Genomic DNA, 21,742 nt, shown 5'->3' on the forward strand with positions numbered 1-21,742 from the left:
GGAGCGTTCCTCTGTGAATGTGTCCCACCTCTATCATCACTAGCACATGGCGATGAGTGAAGCTACAAAAAGAAGGAAGAGATACAGGCCAGGTGCTGCTCTTCTGCTTGGTCAAAAGCAGTCACAAGAAGCCAGATTTCACAGCCATCTGAAGCTTTGGCAGAATAAATTTCTTTTAAGTGTTTGAACAGAGTTGGTTAACAACATGAGGTAAAAGTTACTCCCAGATATGACAAAATATATAGCTGAAAATGAAGCCACCCCCAATGAAATATAAAAATCTTTAACAAAAAATAGTTTATTGCACAAAATTCAAGGAATTCCCAAGCATACTTAAATTTATAAAAAAATCAACATGCTTTTTAAAGTTACAATTTCTTGTGCATGGTGACACCTTTCCCCTGAACAGCCCCAACCTGAGGACTCCCTTTTAATGAGGAAATTTTTAATAGACATGAATAACTTAACACCACCGAGTTTTTCTAGATCCTCTAAAACATGACCCTCAAGGATCCTATCGTAACCTGAGACCACCATACGCTGAGAATCGCCCGGCATGGGAGTGAGTGACTTGTTTGAGTAAGGCTCAGAGCATCTCACACGCCCCCGCACTACGCATGTCATGGGCTCTTAGGGAGGCTCCGGGACATCTGTCTTTCAGATCTGCTGGTCCCTTTCACTACTAGCAGTCTTTACATGACATTTAATTTTTGTTAAAAAAATGCTCATAGGAATATATGTCCTGATGACTCTGCAGGCCCATGGCTTTAGCAGTATCCTTAAGACCAAGAAAGTCTTTAAACTGAGGAAGAGTTTAATGAGAATCTTCCTAACACAGCCTTCCACGGGCTGTCTTCTTCAAGGCCCATCTTGGTACCTGGACCCCAGGCCAGAGAATGAACCAGTTTCACATCCTATCAAAAACAATGCCTGTTACACCTCCTGAAGAGTAGAACGAAGGCATGTAAATCCGTGGCATCTATGTGATGGGTACCGTGGAAAAATCAATGATAACCACCTCGCAGGAAGTTATTTTTGGAACATAAGAAAATCAAGTCATGATATCGTGAAGTGTCCAAGCTGACACGCCCTCCAATGAGGACACGAGATACAGGATTAATAACATACACAAATGCAACGTGACGACGAACGTGTTTCTACAAGTACTCCAGAGTTGACTGTTGTTTTCCATGAGAAAATTCCTAATTCCCACTTCTGCCCACGGAAGAAGAATATTTCAAATGCTGTGAGGCAGGAGTGCCAGTAAAGTCCCTCAGAGGAAAAAAAAAAGCCTTAACAAACCAAGAGCAGATGACTTCAGTCCAACTTCCTCCTTCAGGATGATCTGTTAAGGAAGCCTGGACACAAGGGCCCCAGATTAGGAACTGCAGGCCAGACATGACGGCACAAGGGGCACACACAGGAAAGGGCAGGGGGTGGGGGGCAGCCAGAGCACTTGGGCCAGAGGCAGGCCAGGCTGGCACAGAACTACGGACAAGGCTGGCACAAGAGGTTGGCAGGAGCCCCAAGGAGGCGCTGCTGCTGAAACAGAGGGTGACTCCACAAAGGAAAAGGGGTGAAAAACAGAGACTGGCTTTCTCTTGATGGACACACTCAAGATTCGCTCATCATTTCCTAAGGAAGAAGATGCACGGTGATTTCCCAGAAGACCTTAGCAAGGAGCGAGAAAGCAGCTACAAAGTGAGGCTAAGTGACTTCTTGGCTCTAAAATTAAAGGATAATGCAGCCAAAATAAATAAGAATGTAAATTACCATTTTTCTTTTCCAATGGTACAAAAACAGTTTTGTCAAAGATGATTTCAAACTTAGAAGGAAAAGTAGAATATATTTATAATGAAGGTTCAAGTATAGTTTCCAAGAATAACCCTGTACAAATGATATACGTATTTTAGAAGTTCCAATACTTGCTGGAGAACTTTTAAAAACGCTAAACATCTTTCTGGTTAGTGCTCTTTTAACCTTACTGGTTAACCTTCTAACAGCATATCGTGAGAGAATGCAAGCAGCTTAAAAACACCACGCTGTTTTCTCCACAAGAGACCCAGGTGATGAGGTGACACGAGCGTGTCTGGCCTGATCAGTAACACCGCAGACTTCATCTTCAGACCAGCCGCCCTGCACGGGGGGCACACAGACCCATTCTCTCTCTCTCTCAACTTGGAACAATAAACATTATTTGACATCATCTTAGCAAACTAGCAACAGACTTTCAAACCTCGAGTCTCAGTCATTCTAGGTGGGACCTCACACACTTGGGGTGTCTCGTTTCCAGTAAGGCGTCCCACATGGGAGGCTCCAGAGACCATCTTGTGCTGACCTGCCCCTTTCAGAAACCTTGCTGCTCTCCAGATGAGAGGGGAAGGCCCTTCTGAAGGCTGTCACACACACAGGCCGGCAAATCTTGTGATGACCACACAAGTGCTGATGGACACTTCCACACAAAGGTAAAGTGGAAGGCCTGGGGAAGCCTTGCTCCCAGGTTGGGAGCCTGCAGGCAGCCCTCCTTATTCTCCTCACCGCCCCTCCTCTCTTCTCCTGAAGCCCCTCCCCACACCTCACGCGTCAGGTCAGTGCCTGCTGACTGTAGCGTCTGTGTGGCATCCTGGTGGTCATCAGGCCTGCCCAGGGGTTAGCTGGGGTGAGTGAGGCCATGCAGGACCAGGGCTCGAACAGGTGGGCGTTGTGCACTCATGACAAGGAAAGACCCTCAAAATAGAGTGAAACTAAAATAACAAAGAACTTCTGTCTAAGAATATTTGGCTTTGGGAGGTGAATAAATTTCTTAAAATATAGTTTTTTGACATTCCTAAATTCTACATGTACATTATTTCCTAACAGCAGATTTTCAAAAGGCAATCAATAAAAAGACAATTCGGGTCATTCTTAAATAATATAAGGATATACTTTTTAAAGTTTAGATTATGATTTTCAGTATTTATATACATATCCTATGGAGAGATGGCTATTGAAATCAAAATAAAATAAAATAAAAACCAAAGGTGCAAATGAAGCCTCACTCCTGCAGGGTAGTAAAACTCTTACTGAATCAGGCAGGAAAGTGAGAAACCGGACTCAGCTGTGCAACATCTCTACCAGCAACCGTCCGAGAGCAGCGTCTATGGTCATGCCTAAGATACCTCCTCTACACATATGCTTCAGACACATCCAAAAATGTCTCACTGAGACCTAAATTAGGTTTTTAAGATTTGGTCACTTCATGGGAAAAGCTGGTTGTGATCTGCAAATGATTATTTCTCAATCCTTGGCTCCTGTTTTGTTATTTTACTCCTTGTAAAGGCAAACGCAAAACTTAAATTTCACCTCTTAGAAAAACATAGAGCACACAGTCAAATAAATAACATTGATGAGAGAACATTCCTCGGGGTAGTTACAAACACTTGGGGTGGGGATGCTCGGTGGTCACTGTTCCAAGCCCTTCTTGCGAGGCCCTGCCCTGACCATGCCGCTCTGTGTCTCCTCTAGGGTTGGCGTGATCTCCTGGTGGTGAGGGGCTGGCAGGGTCCCCCTGAGTCCACGAGGACAGCGACTCATGCACAGTGACTGCGTGTGCCTCCATCTGGCGCTGCAGGCTGTCCATCTCCTGCCTGCGGAGACAGGGGAGGGAGAGGAAGGGACGCAGTCAAAGGAGAGCCAGGGAGGGCGCCGCTGCTCCCCTAGAGACAGCCCATCACCTGGGACTCGGCCCTGACGAGCCTCAACTGGACAGCAGGTGCTCACACTCACAGGACCCACTGAACTTCTCTACTGGGACCAGCAAACTAATTGGGTCACAGAACAAAAGGGACTCTGGGCATTTTCCTCCACCCACAGAGGCCCACAAGCCAGGCAGCTCTGCACACGCTGACTGCTGCTTGAGGAGAATGTGGGGAAGACAGAGCTGAATCTGTCCTTCCTGGCTTCTTCAGGGTCAAAAATGATACCTGCCCACACCCTCCAGACACAGGCCTCCTGTTGCTTGGCCACTGAGGGTCATTTAGCTCAGGACAGCTCCCACCTTAGAGACAAAGGGAGAGGCATGGGACCCCATGTTCCCCTCCCACCCTCCACCCCCAGAGCTGCTCAGCCTCTGCTGGACGTGGGGTGCTGTAACAGGAAAGATTCTTCCAAGTTAAACAAGCAATTTATCTGTAAAGACTAAGCCGCGGAGCCCAGTGTGGTTCGTACTTGAGCTGCTGGAGGCAGCTGTTGAGGTTCTTGAGGGGTTCCTTGCTCACGGCGGGAGGGGGCCGCAGCAGTTCCTCCAGCAGCGAGGCGGGGACGGGGCAGTCAGGGATCTTCACCGGTGTCACGGGGCTGGAAGAGCTGGCTTCTCCTTTTGGCTCCTTTCTCTGTTTTTCAAAGCACACAGCTAGTTTCCCACTTGGAGGCCTACCCCCGACCCCTTCCCCAAGGGTCCCTGCCATCACACGTGCTTCTGGAGGCACCTCCTCAGCTCCCCAAAGGTTTCTGGGGAGGCAACTCCCACTCTGCAGAGCTGGAAGCCTCAGGGGTTCAGGAAATGTCTGCTAAATAGAAAATCTTCTTCCTAACCACGTAACAAATACTATAGTCCTGGCTCTTCAGGGGCATGGACCCGACTGGAGGCCCCCTAATGACAGCTCACAGGTGGGGCTTTCCAGAGAGACCAAGGCCTTGACTCTGAGTTTCCCTGAGAAATTAAGTCAATTTTCCAACTCGTAAGACTCCCCTTCCTTGGACTTCCTACTTTTTCCATAGATAACCAAACCATGCTAAATAAACCTCTGAATTTGAGTAAGTTCTTTGCACCAGCAAAGTATTTACATAGGCTGAGGAGAGAAACAAACTGTGGGTAAACAGATAATCTGAAAGAGCTCATGACAGCAGTTTCAGGGGTTCCTGGGCCCCCGAGCCTATTCTGGCAGCTGTGTGTCCCAGCTGGGCTCACCTAGAAGGCCAGGGACTCTTGTTAACACAAGCAAACCATGCCCTCATTTTGTTTGTAAAGCATATTACAATAAAATGGCATCTGAATTCATAGAAAGAGGCCAACGTTCTGTTAGAAAAAGCACTAAATTAAAAAGATTTGGCCGGTGGTCCAAAAAGAATATGCCATCATCATCTCACATGGCTGTTGCCCAACATTGGTTAAATGTAACTTTATGACTGAATGCCTGCCGACCATCCGCCAACACATCTACAACGGCCTGCTGATGGCCCGGGCGGCCTCATACCATCTTGGCTGCTCCCCGCCGCAGGTCCAGCTTGAGCTGCTGGTTTTGCTGGAGCAGTGTCTTCATGTTGTTCTTCAGTTCCGACACTTTAGCTTGAAGCATAAATTTATCTTTCTGGGTCATGGACAGGTCTTCCCGCACCATCTCCAGCTCAGATTTAATATTCTAAAGAAAGTGTAGTCATAGATTTTCAAAAACTGAAAGATCTTAAGCACACTGCACAAATCTTAGTTTGTATGTCACAATTCTAAGGGGCTGGGGCTACTAGCCTGGCTTTGTACACTAAAGCTTTCATGTGACGCTCCCCTCTCACCAACATTCCTCTCTAGGAGTCTACACTGCAGAGAATCCAGTTACAATTCTGTCCTCAATGTTCCCATCCAAACTTCAGAGCTTCTGCTGAGGAACCAGTAACATTTCCATATCCACAGTTGACAATGAACCCAATCCTTGTTTAAATTCCAAGGTCAGCTACTAGAATAAGCTTAACTGTTCCTGAGACAGAAGACAAAGCAGTTCTGATGATTACTCAAGCTGTCCATCCACATGTAGGAATCTCAGTCAGAGTCACCCCCCGCCCCCCTACCCTGATCCCGTCCTCGAGCAGTCAAGACTATATGTATATAGACTTCTTCTCAGAGAAGCTCATCACACACTGGTGAATTGCACTCTCATATACTGGACTTAATGAGATCTCGTTCCTGGGACAATTCCACAGCTCGGCCCAGGGGCTCTGGTCTCTCTGCTCAGTGTCCCTCAGCTGCCTGACCTGGGCTGCTTTCTGAAACATGAACGATCTAGTGTGAGCACTCAATTCATAAAAAACTCTTGCTGTACATGTAGCATACTGCTTGGCATGATACTGGAAAGAGCTGGGGGAGTGCTGCTGGGGCCCTGACATGACCTGTACCTGTAATGACTGCTGTATTCCATCCAACTCCTGTTTACTCTGGTGCTCGGTCAAGTCCAGCTGCTGTTTCAAGGACTGGATTTCTCTCTCTTTCTGATCCACCTCCCATTTGAGATTTTCCATCTAGAGATGGAAAAAACATCACATGACCCAAAGAATTTTAAAATGGCTTTCTTGCATTATAAAATTGCTGTAACGCTATCTCTTCGTATCATTTAAAACACTTAGAAACAAAAAAAATCCCTTTCCAAGAAGACAGGGAATGAAGTGAATGTGTCAAGCAGAGTCTTGTTCTATAAGCCCTGTTAACTGGGGAGGGAAAGCTGCCAGTGAGTCACCTCTTGGTTTCCTATGGGTTCTTTGCTCAGCTGCTCATCCAGCTGCTTCTGCAGCAGCTGGAGCTGGGTCCGGGCCTCTGCCAGCTCCGCCTGGAATTCTGCTATTTCCTGCGAGTGCTTCCCCTCCTGGATCCTAGCACAAAAAACAAGAAGGAGTAAAATTACAGCATTCTTCCAATGACCTTCCTACTCAAAAATGCTTTCAGTTGACTGTTAGATGTCCTGGGTAACATTCATAAGGACAAAACTCGCGTACCGCACCCCCTGGATGGGGACTGTTCTAGGAGTTGTGAATGCACTCGCTCAACTAACGCTCACAACGCCTGGGAGGGCGTCTCCATGAGTGCCCAATCATAGATTACAATGGGAGGGAAAGTGCCGCGGAGTTCAGTGCGTGTGCACTGCCCAAAACGTGTGCACTTACACACGTTCGAGCCGAGACTCCCCCAGTGGGAGCCCACAGTGAGCATCGGTGGTGGGTGCAGCCCCCAGGCCTCTCTGTCCTCACAGAAGGACCAGCAAGGCATAAAGTGGGAGCGCACAGCATCAAGGCCCAAGTTTCAGTGTTAAGGTGCAGGCGTTCTGAGATAGCAATTGGATGCATTTCTCCTCCTTAGATCTGCCTCCGGAGATCTGCCCAGCAATTTGCTAGAACACAGGGGACCCTGGTGTGTCAAAGGTGCTAACTGGAGATGAGACGGTGGCAACACCCACTCCCACTTACTGGAGCCCGTCGGCCTCTGCCTGTAGCCTCTGCACCTCCTGCTCCTTGGCCTGCAGCTCCTTCTTCACCTCGCTCAGCTCTAAGGTGGCAGCCTTAAAGTGGCGGCGGTTGTGGCCTGCTTCTGCCTTGGCTGCAGCAACCTAAAACAAAAAAACATTAGCATTGTCAAGGACAGAGGCAGAACCTCGCAGCACGTGTGGAGGCAGCTGCCCCAACCCCCGCCTCCTAGCCGCTCTTGCAGGCCTTCCTTCCACAGCTTTTCAAGGTGCCTGTCAAGGACGAAAGTACTGAACACACACTTGGCCTGAAAGCATGCGACACGGCAGCAGCACCTGCTGAGTGAACCATTATGTTCAACTTTCTTGGCCTCAGTGGTTCTTATAGTCTTTTTCAAGTGTATCTACATATTTCTTGTTACTTTTGTTCATAATTCATGTATTGAGGAAGAATCTACCTTTCCATCAGACCATCTAAGTATAATAACGCTACTGCTCATCTTCCTTTAAGGATGTAACTAGCTTTTTCATGGTTAACAACATTTTATCTCAAGGTTTCTGAGAAGATAAGCAAATTCTCAGAATATAACAACACATTTCAATTGCCTTTTCAATATTTTAGTTTTCTTGTCTAACTACACTAGCAAGTACTTCATGTAAAAGAAGTTTAATAAAAATATTTATAGTATATGACAAATGAATATAGAAAGAACTCATATACACTTGGAAAAAACTCCAATAGAGGGTATTAGCAGTGGTTGTCATTAGGTAGAGATTCCAGATACTTATTCTCCACATGCACTAAAAATTTCTGCTGCTGCTGCTAAGTCGGTTCAGTCGTGTCCGACTCTATGCGACCCCATAGATGGCAGCCCACCAGGCTCCCCCGTCCCTGGGATTCTCCAAGCAAGAACACTGGAGTGGGTTACCACTTCCTTCTCCAATGCATGGAAGTGAAAAGTGAAAGTGAAGTCGTGTCTGACTCTTAGCTACCCCATGGATTGCAGCCCACCAGGCTCCTCCGTCCACGGAATTTTACAGGCAAGAGTACTAGAGTGGGGTGCCATTGGCTTCTCCGAAAATTTTTGCTAGTATGTACTATTTTTACAATTAGGACTATCAGACCAAATGTACTTGGAAAAATAAATAGGCATCATTTACAATTACTGCCCTTAAAAAAAGAAATCAATTATACATCATCCCCCCAGCACTTCCAGTTAAAAATTGCCTAGTTACAACTTAAAGGTGAGAATAAAACTATTAAGTGATACCTGAGTACAAATCAAAAGACAGGAAGGTGGGGTACAGAAAAGCAGGGAGAGTTGCTGACTTAGTTTAGAACCATCAGATGTGCAGCAACTGCAAGCAAGGATTAAATATGGCAAACAAGGCACATGTGGGTCAAGAAGAAGCTAATAACTGATCACATAACAATATTCCTAATATATCTTAAAACTAGTACTACTTTAAAAGAATGTCTGGGGATGTCCTTGGCAGTCCAATGGTTAAGACCCTGTGCTTCCAATGCAGAGGGCACGGGTTCCGATTCCTAGTTGGGGAACTAGATTCCACATGCTGTGCAGTGCAGCCAAAAAATATTTTAAAAAATAAATAAAAGAATGTCTTACTGTCTCACTCACGAAATAAAAAAAAACTATCTTCTTCTATCTCTAGTACATTATCATGGAGAAATGTAAAAGTAAGTGGCAAAACCCAGGTGACAGGCACCTACACACACAGGAGTGTGCCCACAACAAACGTATTCTGCCATCTGCTCTGAGAAGGCACTGGGGACACGAGGACAAACAAGCCACAGACCTTGTCCCAGGACGCTGATGTCCTCATGGGGAAAGGGCTACACAGAAACCACAGCTGATGCATCATGATGTTAAAACTTTAAGTCTACAGCCTGACGTCCACTCCGTTTGTGGGGTGGCTGGGGCAGGCCTCTCTGTGGGATGAGCCACCTGATGCACTGGTGAACATCTGAGCGTGGAAGGCAGCAGCCAGGAAAACTGCTCTAGATGTCAAGAATGGCACGGGTCTCCAGAACCACTGCTCTTGGGTGCTTCTTTAACACAAATGGGGTCACCACATACTGTTCTTCAGTTTGCTTTTCAGCTCCACACTACATGCAGGGCATCTCTCCCCAGCAAAGACACAGCTATGGAGCTCTGTGCACACATCTGAGATCTGCACGACTGTTCCTTAGTTTAATCTAAGCCCTTTCTTCCACTGATGAGTACGGAGACTCCCTCCAGGCTCTGTCACCAACCCCATGATGACACCCTATCCTTGGACCCATTAGCAAAGGTATTCACAGAGAAGTTCCTGGAAGGGAACTGAAGTGTCAAGGGTACTAATACTGAGTTTTTAGACATTTACAAGTTACATTCCAAAAGGCTCTATGAGGTTGCAGTCTGATACCAGCTGGAAGTTATATACCTGCTCCTCGAGGCTGTGCACCATCACCTTTTCCTTCTGTAGTGCGGCCTGCAAGGCTTGGACAAGCTGCTTCATCTGGCGGTCCTCTTCTTCCTTGCGCTGCAAAACTGCCTGCACCTACAGCACATTCCAAGAGGGGTAAGGAAGGAAGGACATCAAATTTCCAAAGCCTGAAGAGCCCTGGGAGAAAGCACAGGCCACTCTGATCAGGGTCATGTGAGGGAATCAAGCATCATGTGGGAACAAGACATCACGACATGTTATCAACAAACGTACAAGCCAGGAAAGGAGTGAGATTTCTACTTCTGGAGAACATTGTTTTCAAAACTGAAATCTCAGAGCACATGAGCACAATCATATGATCATATTCAAACATAGGGTTAGAAGCCCAAAGGATGCATATAAATCAGGGGTTATCAATGCAGTTGGCTTCATGGCGAGGCAGGTAATTCAGATGGTGGGAACTAGCACATAGGAAAATCTGGAAGCTCTTTAAAGTCTGGATTATTCAAGGCAGGGGCTGGGCTGGTAAAAAAATCCCAGAGGGGCTGCAGAGCTGAGGAACTGACAGCGGGGTCTGTAGGGTGACATCCACCAGAGTTCGAACCCCAGAGCTGAATCACAGGAGGCCCTCAGGTCGGAGCTAGGAAAGGGTCTCCTCTGCATCCCCAGAGTCGCCCACCCCCAGGGAACCTTAGGGACTGAGTCTAGTTCCTTTACAGCTCAGCTCCCCTGCTTCACCCCCACCTCAGGACAGGCAGAGGGGCTGAGGCTCCAGCAGATCCTCTGGGCCTCCATCTCCATGCCTCTACTCTGCAGGCATCTGTGATGAAGCAGACGATGCAGCTGAAGCCCTCAGAGTCTGCCTGGCCTGCAGCAGGTCTCCTCCTGCTTCTGGCAAATGAGTTCCAATACCTGAAGGTTCAGCTGAACTAGGTCTGCTTCCCTCTTGGCTAATGCTGTCTCTAAGATGCTGTTGTGTTCCCTCAAGGCCGCATTGGACTGCCCAAGGCCCGTGAGCTTCCCTCTCTCGTGCTCCAGTTCCAAAGCCAGCTTCTTATTTGACTCCTCAAGGCGCTTTATCTTCCTCCTGAAGCCTCTGGACTCTTGAAGCTGAAACAAATCAAAGTCGCCGGTTTGTGGAGCCACTGCACTCCAGGCACCGAATGATTAATACCACAATGCAACAACACACAGCTGAGCACCAGATGCAGCAGACCCTCGCTCCACTGCTGGCAAGGCTGCCGTGGCCATGCCTGCTTCTCTCCTAGACCCACAGCTGACAGCCAGTCCTCTCCTGTGGGCTGTGGGCTTCTGGAGAAGCACATCCAGGTTGGAGCCCAGGCGGGCCCAGAGCTGAGTGTGACAGAGATGACCACGAACTGTGTACGCAGCCTGCAGCTCCCGACAGCCACCTTGGGACCCTGTGCAGAACCCAGGGGCATCACCATGCTGCAGCGTGTGGCACCACCTGAAGCCACAGCTGACTCTGAGCCTGAGGGTTACGTGGAGATCTTCCAGGCTGGGTTTCTTATTTGCCACACTGGAGCGAGAGCAGGCACAGCAGGCCTCACTGAAGTGCATGTAGGGTGTCCAGCAGTGCAGGTGGTCAGACCCAGGGGAGTGGCTGGACAACCCCCAGAAGCACAGAGTGGAGGCCAAGCACTCAGGCTGGGCTGTGCCCTGACCCTGCACATGGGGCGGCACTCATCCCTGGGCAGTGCGACGGCAGGGCTTGGCCTACCTCGTCCTCCAGCTCCAGCACCTTCTCCCGCTGCTCCTCCAGCTCCTGGCCAGTCAGCGAGATGACCTCCTGCAGCTCCCTCTCCAGCATCATCTTGCTATGGCCGACAGCCTGCAGCTCCGCCTCCAGCACCTGGACCCGCTCCTGACGGCCGGGATGCAAGGTGCGTTTGGTCGGGGTCTCACCAAAGCCCCCCACATAGCCCAGCTTCCCACTGATGGCGTGAGGCTGCCAACCACACGCAACAGCCTTCCCTCTCCTTCAAGAGATGCAATCAAGTACCAGGTGTCACACAGTAATGACTAACTTTTTCAGTTAATGCTTTGGAAATACAGAAAGGTAGGAGCTATAAATTATTGTCTTTGGCAAATATGTGAGTAGATTAATTAAACAGACAGATACTTTAAAACAAAATGGAAACTGCAAGTAAGTTATCCTCCTGACACTGTATAAAGTGTGTGAGAGGGAATACTGAATTTATGTATTTTGGCAAGAGAACACCACACTATGCTACAGTGTCCTCCAACTCATGAATTCTCAAATTGATAAAAGAGAAAAACAAATATGAGAAAAAATACAATTACTAAGCTTAAGTGAAATGACTCAAATCTGTGGGTAATAAATGAAATGCAAATTAATTGAGGCAGAGTTTCATGCCTACTAGCAGGTGTGAAGCGAGGTGGTAGGCTCCACACTGCTGGGATCTGGGGAGCCAGGGCACTTGTGACTAACACAGAGTGACAGTGCAGCCCCAAGGGAAACCCGAGGGCTTTTACGTACGAACACACCCCCCTACACACACACACACACACAGAGGACAAGCACGCCTGCCTGCTGCCCTGCCCTCCTTCCCACAGGCTCTCCCTCAGGACGCCGGACTAGGAAGAGAGGCTCCAGAGGACGCGGCGCTCGACCCTTGCCATGTGCACATTCCCTCTTTCTTCTGACCCCAAGCGTTTCATAGCCACTTCCATCCACTATGCTGCACATACTGTCTGTCCCACGGGCTTGTCTCCAGCACCACCCCGACCCCCGGTCCCCTGGCACTGGCCTCCACGGGGCACTGGGCTCCGTGAGGCCTCCCCATCAGCTCCTCCTGTTGCCATCCTGCCACCTCCACTCAGCTCCCAGCACCTCAGGTACCGTTATTACCCCTGGGGCTCCCCACCGCCTCCACCTGGGGCTTTCCAACAGGACAGTGGTCAGGTCTCAGTCTGCTTTGTCTCACATAAGACCAAGCCCAAACTTACCCTACAGCCAGACACCCACCCAGCCCCATGCCCTCCAGACCCAGCGCATAGCACAGCCGGCACAGGAGCACCCCTCTGCTGAGATGCCCCCCTTTCACTGAAGATGAGTTCAGATGTCACCTTTCCCAAAAGCTTTTCTGGACTCTCCAATCCTCACCCTGAACCCTCGCATGCCGCACTCGTGCGCTCACAGAACTTCACCTACTTACAGAGCCTCTTCCCCACAATGAGGCAGAGGAGGACTGGAGCGAGCAGGGGACACTCCACACGCTTCATCAGGGTCCCTGGTCATTTCACGACCACGAGGTATTTGAGAAAAACAATCCCCACACGCTTACCCCACACCGTTTTTCTAGACCCTCTTAAGAGGGTTTCGGAGAGGAGTTGCCTATAAATGTCATGCCCCTACACGAAGTCTCTGCAAGTGGCCGAAGCAAACGAGTTACCCACATGCAAGGTGAGGTCGCTGCCGCCGGCAGCCGCCTGGGCTCTCAGCTGGCTCAGCTCGGCCTCAGCTGCCTCCTTGGCTGCAAGGGCCTCCTGCAGGCGGCGGCTGAGGATGCCCACTGCGTTCTCATAGGCTTTGTGCTTGGTCTTCATCTCCTTCTGTGCGCTGGTCAGATCTGAACCCAGACGCTTCATCTTCTGCTTCTGTTCGGTGATGGCCCTGGGCGTGGCAGAGACGGAAGGAAGTCTCAGCTCACCTCTGAATTCACATGCCGCACCAAGCACACGCGAAGTACATGTCCATCCGAGCCCCATTCCTCCAGGGCTCTAGACGGAGGCTGTGCCGGCTCCACCCTGTCCAGCTCTGCCACTGCCCAGATCTGCCTCCTCAGGATGTGGTTGGTGGGTGCTCCTGAGGAGCCCAGCACTGCATTTCAACTGCCCTGCTCCCCTTTTGGAGCTGTTTAAATGATTTGGTGGAGGCAGAAAGAGTCCTTTCCTACCAAAAAGAAAGGCTTCCAGCGATCCTCCTGATCAGCAGCAAGAAACTCAACATTCAGGCTCAACGTAAAGCAGCGGCTGACCAGAGCAGAGGGCTGCGGGACACGCCTTGGGAGCGGAAGGGCCTGGCATGGGTTGAGGGGGACCAACACAAGCGTCCACCCTGGGCAGGGAGCTGGGGCAGGAAGGGCATTGCAACAAGTTCTTGACATGAAAAAGCAACAAAAACAAACACAGACAGGGGAGTGTTTGTGAAAGGACATGTTAGCACATCCACGTGTAACCGTCAAGTCTGGACGGAATCACTTTTGCAGCTTTAAATCTGGACTCTGACATCTAAGCCTCCTGGGGTAGACCAGTGAGGGCTGGACATACCGTGCTGGGGTCCCCTGGTGTGAACCAGTGAGGGCTGGACAGACAGTACTGGGGTTCCCTGCATGGTTCATAACCCCGCCTGACCTCCCCCAGCACACGCCCTGCCCACATACTTTGTGGCTTCTTGCTGCAGCTCTTCTATTTGTTTCTTGAGTACCTCGTTGGCCTCCGTCACAGCAACCATCTGCTCCTTATCAAACTGCAAAGACTTCAAAGAAAGACAGGAAAAGACAAAATGAAGAGCGTCAGGCCTTCCACCTGAAGCCCCAATGTTGGGATCGGCTTCCTCGCAGGTAAACGGCGCCCTCTCGGGGCTGCCTTACAGGACATGGGTTTTGAGGAAGATCCAGACAGAGGGGCTGAGGTAAGTGACCACTTTAACAAAGGTTAGGAGCATCCTGAGTTGCTGGTGCCAAGGAATGTGGTAAGGAAACAAGTGAGAAGAACTGGCCAGTGGGGAAACCTCTGGCCTCCGGATCCCACCCAGGGGCCCCACTGGACTCGCTGACAGAGTCCCCAGGCCCCTCCTTGGTTTCTCCCAGCCCCTCAGAGCAGCCTTGTGCCCACTTCTGGCCTCACCTGCTGCCCTGTCTCTTCCTGTGCAGTGAACACCAGCCCCGAGTCCCAGCTCGGCCCTCATAGACCGAGCCCCTCAGTGAGCCCTGTGCTCCCACAGCTCCCAGCCCTCTTGTCCCGCCTGTACTCTCACAGTCTCAGCTGTGACCTCCAGCCCACCTGCCCTGCTTGTGGGATTTCTGATACATCACATGTAAGACAAAGCCCTTGGTCTGACTCCCTGCCCACTGCTCTCCCCAGGTCTACCGTCTACCTCAGTTTCTCACACTTGACATGCTCCTCAGCTGCAGGAATCTGGCCTGAGGTCTCCCTCTCCCCATCCCATTCCAGAGACCCTCTCTGATACTGCCACCTCCATCTCTCACGGGCTCCTGCCTCCACGCTTGCCTCCCCTCGACCACAGGGGCCTTCGGGCATGCACAGCAAATCCGGCTGCACCACACTTAAAACCCAGAGCACAAACCAGCGTATTCCTCACGCACCCTGGCACCCGCACAGAACTCTGTGCCATCCCACACCCAGCAGCCCCCTGGCTTTCTGCTGACTTTCCACCTCTCAGACGCTGGTTCCAGGCCTGTCTCAGTAGCTCCCTCACAGCTGTATCTCTGCCTGGACCACCCCTCCCAACCCCCCAGCATCTGAGCTCCAAGAGGGCCTTTTCCAGGCTACTTTTCTAAAAACCTCTCCACATGTCCCTGCCCACCCACCATACAGCCCCAGGCACATTCAGCTGAACCCTCACACATCAAAGACACCCCCAAACCTGTAACTGCGTCTCCATTTCATCACGCTCCCTCTGTGCGGACTGCAGGTGCCCTTCGAGATCCACCACCTGCTGCTGGATCTGTGACATCTCCTTCTGCAGGCGTGAGTGCTCCACCTCCACGGACCTCTTCTCCCCTTGAAGTTTCATCAACTCCTGCCGCAACTCCTTCACCTCCGAGTCCAGCCTCTTCTTCGTGGCCTTCAGCTCACTGATGAGCTGGTCTTTGGAGGTGGCGTCGCGGCGGTAGGCCTCCACCATCACCTGCCCAACAAAGACAGAAGCTGCAGCCAGTGGGGTGGGGTTGAATGGGGTTTAAACAAACCAAGGGGTTGAATGGCATAAACAAAAACACTCACCGCTTACACCTACAACACTTTTGGGGAGCGAAAGATAATGTATTTCACCAAATGCAAGATACCGCCCACTGAGATGTCACAATTTTACACTCCTCAACAGGTCTGGGTGAGACACACAGCAACTATGCCAGCTGCTGGGCTTTCTGACCACGTTACCTTCTTGGGGGAATGTAGCCATTCCTTCTCCCTCTACTTGCCCTGCCTGACTTCTGAAGGCACCCCTGCTTGCATCTCAGTGATAAAATCCCCCACCACTTTTAACATTCTCAGTCGCCCTTCCTTAGACCCTTGGTGACACTCTGTGTTCATTCCTCCAGAGCAGAACTAGCTTCACTAACGTGAAACACCTTATTTCAATGCTAGACTGTAGTGTGACCTAAGTTAATCAAAGACACGTTGAACAGGACGCTTGGGGCTCTGTGGAAGCAACATGTGCTCACGCTACATGATGGCAGGGCACACAATCCATGAGATACAGATGCCAAGCCCACCCTGAAAATGCACCTGACTTCAGAGATGTAAAAATGGGAGGGGTGAGATGCGTGTTTTAGAATCAGTGAAGTGCCTTAAAAAACCTGGAACCAAGCTGTTACCTTCCTCTTGAACGAATTCTTTCCAGTGAAAAGATTAAACATATAGGATTTTCTTCATGCACTTGTTTCGTGGGAAGAAAACTAACCATATGTTCTTACCTTTTGTTGAAGAAACTGTTCCTTTATTTTCTGTGTCTGCTTTTTCAGAGCGCCAGCTTCCTGCTGCAGGTGTTCCACCTATGAGGGACATGAGTGCAGATGTTACACTGATAGCTCCCTCAGGAGGGCCCTGTGTCTCCGGGGGACACATGTGCACAGAGGCATCAACAACCTGCCCCTGAGCATCCTGTCCTAGAAGGTAACAGTCAGTCAGTGTCTGCAGAAAAAGTGCACCTACTCCCTGGAGAGAAAACATGTCACTGACTTCCTTTTGATGCTCATGGAACAGGATTTGAAGACAACATTGTCCCCGACACTAATTCTGCTTCCTCCACACCCTGCAGCTTTCTTGTTCTGTATTTGTTTACTGGTTGCTTGCATCACAGCATGGCAGCTCCCAGGTGTGGGACAGTCAGGCCATCTCCCCACCCTCACCCACTCTGTCGATGTGTCCTGGAGGTCACACTAAAGTCAGGCAGGAAAAAAAATCGAAGTTCTAAGTGGATTTTCCCAAGTCTGAGCTCCTCATCATAGGCAGATTGAAACCAGCATTTCTTGGCAGATTACTTTCAAAGCCTCAATCAATTCAGTTTTCTAGTTCTCAGCCATCTCCACACCCAGCCGCTGACCCAGGACTGGAAGTACCACACTAGAGGCTATGGACCCTTTCCCCACTGAGCCCTGGGCCCTGCCCTGCAAGTGTTCCTCCATGTTTAGAAAGCAAGGTGTTCCAAAATAGGACCAAACAAATAAAACGAATGGCCGGACAATGAGGATTACTTCTCGTATGCATGATTTCCATTCATAACAAAGTGACAGCAATTGCGTTACCTGGCTGGACTTGATGGCTAATTCTTGTCTCAACTGCTCTAAAGTGTCCGATGTGTCCTGGGCCCCCTCTTCCAGGCGTTTCGCCCCTCTATCGAATTCCTCCCTGCTGCTGTGGGCTGCCTGCAGAGCCACCTCCAAGACGATCTTCTCATTCTGCAGGGCCTGGATGGCGTCTTCTCTGGAGGCAGCTTCCCCCTGCAGCTCATCCAGCCTGGCCTGCAGCTCATCGTAGCGCACCTGCAGGTCCCCCAGGGACTGCTCCCTAGTCTGTAGAGTCTCCTGCGTTGAGGTGAACTGCTTCAACAGGTCCAGGTGCTCCTGCTGCAAAGCCTCTAGCTGCTGGTCTCGCTGATGCAAAGTCAACTTCACCTGGAAAAGAAGGAACCAAAGTCAATGTGACTGCTCTTGAACAAAAACACCGTGTGCTCCAAGAGTTTACTTTTTCCGTGCTCAGGTTTTAAACAATCTGGATGGATGCTCTGGAGGCAGCCTTCGGTGTAAAGCTGTGGCACAGAACATGAGTAGAAGATGGACAGACCAGCACAAATGAGCACCGTGAGGCCAGCCGTGGCACTGGGGCAGTGACGAGAGCCCCAGCAGGTGCTTGCCTGCTCCAGTTGCTGCTCCAGCACCGCCGCTGAGGCCACCATCTTTTGCAGCTGCTCCTTCTCGTCTTCAAACTCCTCCAGCCTCCTCTGCAGGTCCTCCTCCACCATCGTCTTCGCCTCTTGAATCTGCACAAAGGCAGCTTCCTGGTCCAACATGTCAGCCTGGGCCCAGAAGAAAGAGCATTTCTTAAAAAGCAGGACTTGGACTTCCCTGGTGGCCCAGTGGTAAAGAATCTGCCTGCGAATGTAGGGGACATAGGTTTGATCTCTGGGCGGGGAAGATTCCAGGAAGATCTTCCGGGCCCAGAGAAGGTTCCGGGAAGACGCCTCAGAGCAGCTGAGCCTGTGTGCCACAACTACTGAGGCTGTGCTCCAAAGCCCAGGAACTGCAGCCTCTGAAGCCAGTGCACCCTAGGGCCCATGCCTCACAACACGAGAAGCCACGGCAACGAGAAGCCAGTGCACTGCAACAGAGAGCAGCCCCCACTTCCTGCAACCAGAGAAAGCCTACGTGTGCCAAGGAAAACCCAGCACGGTCAAAATAAAGAAATAGTTTTTAAAAAGCAGGATAACCTGATGGCTACAGATTCAGCAGACAAACCAACCACCCTGGAGAGAAGCCCTGGTCTCCATCACTAACCTGTCCACGACCCACCGAGAGCCCAAAAGTGACAAGAGGGCAGAAAGCTGGTGCCCTCCCGCTGCCCATGAGACAGGTTAGCTGCTTACTCCTCTACCCACAACTCCCCTGCTAATTCCTGGACCCGGCTGAAGAGAGAAGCAAGCAGTCCACTCAGTTTTAAGAACTGGGATAAAGTGATGAATGAAACCGCCATGACGACCACTTGTGTGAAGACAGGCTGTACAGCACATCCCCACTTTGGGGTGAGATACACGGCACACTCTCTTCCACAAGATTATTTCCTGATGCCACTTGGTAAAACTAGAGATCAGGGCCAATGGGGCAAATACGGCATTCATCATGACTATGTAGATAAGACTGAACACGCCTGGGTGTTTTCTTAGGGAAAAAACATGAGCTTATAACTTAAAATCTTCTCAGTTCTTTGACATTGAGCCCTTGAAACATATGTTTGACAAAAACATGACTGTCTTTTAACACCCACATCATCTGTGAGGACAAAGGTGCATGTGGGAGACAGGAACCACCCTTGTAACAGGATGCCAACCTTCCACGTGCTTCTAAAAGACCACTGATGTTCTCGGCATAAAACTGCCCTGAATACACTGCCAGGATGCCGCAGACCCTTATTACTTTTCCAACAAGCCTGTCAAGCAGGTATTATTATCCACATTTAATACAAAGAGAACAAAACCCAGAGAGGTTAAGATATTAAATCCAGGGCCTCAGAGCTGACAAAGAGCAGAGTTCAAAGCCTCTGCATCTCCTTCCCCGGGGATAATCCACAGAGATGGCTGAACATGGTTCTAACTATTCCTCATGGCTGCTGGAGGGTGAAATGTTAATGTAGGCTGAGGGCTGAACTAGGCTGGCCCACATGGCAGCTCAGAGAAGGGCCACAGGTTACCACTAACAACTCAAGAGACAAGAGATGGGATGGGCATAGAGTGAACATGAGGGACAGAATCTTGAAACCTTAGATCACTGCAGATGGTTCAAAAAGGACATTTTAAAAGATATACGGACATACGGACATATATAGTACCAATGTTCACATGTATGTGTGTGTATTGTTTTATTTTCTTGATCAATGTAAAGGAAAAATACCCAAACCCCAAGACCCAGAAGCAGATTGGCCCACCTCAATGCCCTGGAGCTGGGCGGCAATGCGCTCCTTCTCCTTGATGGACCTCTGCTGGGTTTCCGTCAGCTGGTGGGACAGGGACACGTTCTCAAGCTTCAGGTGCTCCAGAAGACCCGCCTGGCTCATCTGTCCAACCTTCAAAGAAAAACAACATAAAGTTTCAGGTTGCTAGACTTCAAACACAAGCCCAGCCCAGTCCAGTCCCTCACTCTGGTGGCCTCAGGGTCTCTGCACAGTGCTGGCACCCAGGAGGGCCGTTCCCCAGGACCCCTCCATGCCAGGCCTCGCTGCTGGCAGCCACTGTGACACTTGGGCCACCCAGCTTCTGTGTGCTTAAGAGGGGTTAGCCGGCAGCCCAGAACTCAGTGCTCATCACCCCTATGACGGTGCGAGACCTGCACAATAGTTTTCATTGCAGCTGCATCTCTGAGCCCCTGAGGTGAGGGGCCTCATCTGGGTGGCAGGGACAGCCAGGAATCTAACCATCAAATGAACGGACCTATGGGGAGACACATCTTGGGCCCTGCCCTCTCAATGTCCGACTATTCTGGACATATCAGGCTGACCCTGGCCATTCCCAGGAAGAGGCGCTGGCTATCCACTCAGTGTCTGACCCAGACCTTCAAGGACATCCCTTCCAGAGCCAATGTGAATGTTCCAAGACTTGTAAGGTGCCAGGTGCGGCCAGATGTTGTGAGCTTCAGGGTTTAAAATAGAAGGTGCCCAGAGCAAGGGAAAGCATAATTTGCCGGGATTTTATTTCAAGGTAACAAAAGAATAAAGACCACCCTGCATTTTCCTCTCACCTGAGAATTCCTGGGACATATCTATGCTACTGGGAAAAGAGGGCAAAAACTTATTACACACTCTAATTAAGGAATTGGGTGCCAAAGGTATTTGAATAAAGCAGTTATGGTTCTCAAACTGCCATTCCCTTGGAATCTTCCATTTTTGTCTTCCAAATGCCATTTCTGACTTATGTCAGGACACATAAATCTGGCTTCTTTAAATGTTTTTATGCATCAAAAAATCCACAATAGCTTCAAAATTGCATTGACTTGCAATGATTTATTTCCACCTACACTTTATGTAAACAAATCCTTATCTATACGGTCCTCTTTTTAAACAGCGTATGTTGAATCACATTCTGTGCTACTGTTTTATAATTGTTTTCATTTAGCAATATATTGTGATAACTTTTTCTGATTAAGAATTAATTTTTGTTAGAAAACTTATGAATGAAAATAAAAATTACCAGAAATGGTACTGCCAAAAAAACACATAAAATTTTTGTATATTTGTAGATTACAGATTTTTTTAAAAAGGAGTTTTTGGTGAAGTAAGTACTTCATATTCTCCACTTGAGAAATAAAGTTTCAATGTTTTGAACATTTTAACAAGTTAAATTACAATATTTAATCTGGACCAAAAAAAAAAGGGAGGTGATAAAACCCACAGCAAAATTCAAAGAGAAGACAGGCTGACCAAGGCACCTTCACAATCGGTCCAATTAGTCCAAACCCTGAGATTTGGGGCAAAGTGTATTATAGCAATTTGCCTACGACTCCCGAGTGCCTCCAGAGCACCCTGCAGACCTGGACCCACACCTGCTCCCACTGACGCAGAATCAGGTGCCAACACGCTTGCACCCTAATAACATGGAAAGACAGAGTGGGAAGTGTTTCCTTCGGGGTCTGGGAAATGAGTGTTTTCTGGAAGGATCAGGTGATCACGCAGTTGGAGGAAGGAGGTTCCACTGGGAAGCAGCGTGTACCGTGCTCTCTGCGTGTCAGAAACACGAGACAGGAGGTGGTGAAAGGTGAGAGAGCCGGGGTGTAAGAGGTTCAGGACCCCAGCAGGCATGCATTTGATAGCTGGGTTCAGACACCAGGCGCCCCTCAGAGAGGGGATGGAATGGATTAGTCAGAGCCAGGAACACAAGATGTCCCAGAGAGGGCGACTTTAGAATTTAAAATGCTCTAGCAGAAGCTGTGTCAGAAGATCACAGAAGGCAGTGACTACACGTCATGGGGTGTGAGCTAGGCGGGTGGTCAGCAGATTTTAACAAAACCTCTCTGTGAAATATAAACTCAGAAGTCTTTTCAATATGGAGGAAAAGCAAGTGTTCCACGCGAGTCATGCAGTGTGGCCCTGTGGCCACG

At 49.6% G+C, this 21,742-nt stretch overlaps 1 protein-coding gene across 5 annotated transcripts in view; it reads right to left on the reverse strand.

The window, feature by feature from the left end:
- Positions 1 to 278: 278 nt before the first annotated feature.
- The window catches only part of GOLGA3 (golgin A3), a 46,922-nt gene continuing 25,458 nt past the window's right edge, over positions 279 to 21,742 (reverse strand). For 4 of the 5 annotated variants that reach the window (XM_027567153.1, XM_027567149.1, XM_027567152.1 and 1 more), the window contains exons 9-24: positions 19,578 to 19,715; positions 17,794 to 17,955; positions 17,186 to 17,554; positions 16,355 to 16,432; positions 15,304 to 15,567; positions 14,078 to 14,172; positions 13,092 to 13,308; positions 11,392 to 11,535; positions 10,563 to 10,760; positions 9,648 to 9,764; positions 7,207 to 7,346; positions 6,483 to 6,615; positions 6,145 to 6,267; positions 5,235 to 5,399; positions 4,207 to 4,370; positions 1,827 to 3,626 (exon numbers count right to left, since the gene is read on the reverse strand). In XM_027567153.1, coding sequence (XP_027422954.1) covers positions 3,410 to 3,626; positions 4,207 to 4,370; positions 5,235 to 5,399; positions 6,145 to 6,267; positions 6,483 to 6,615; positions 7,207 to 7,346; positions 9,648 to 9,764; positions 10,563 to 10,760; positions 11,392 to 11,535; positions 13,092 to 13,308; positions 14,078 to 14,172; positions 15,304 to 15,567; positions 16,355 to 16,432; positions 17,186 to 17,554; positions 17,794 to 17,955; positions 19,578 to 19,715 — 2,724 coding nt within the window. In that variant the 3' untranslated portion in view covers positions 1,827 to 3,409. Of the gene's footprint in view, positions 3,627 to 4,206; positions 4,371 to 5,234; positions 5,400 to 6,144; positions 6,268 to 6,482; positions 6,616 to 7,206; positions 7,347 to 9,647; positions 9,765 to 10,562; positions 10,761 to 11,391; positions 11,536 to 13,091; positions 13,309 to 14,077; positions 14,173 to 15,303; positions 15,568 to 16,354; positions 16,433 to 17,185; positions 17,555 to 17,793; positions 17,956 to 19,577; positions 19,716 to 21,742 lie in introns of all 5 variants that reach the window. The other variant, XM_027567151.1, reaches the window with a different exon arrangement.

The sequence above is a fragment of the Bos indicus x Bos taurus genome, chromosome 17, assembly GCF_003369695.1.
Source record: "Bos indicus x Bos taurus breed Angus x Brahman F1 hybrid chromosome 17, Bos_hybrid_MaternalHap_v2.0, whole genome shotgun sequence".
Classification (NCBI taxonomy): Eukaryota; Metazoa; Chordata; class Mammalia; order Artiodactyla; family Bovidae; genus Bos; species Bos indicus x Bos taurus.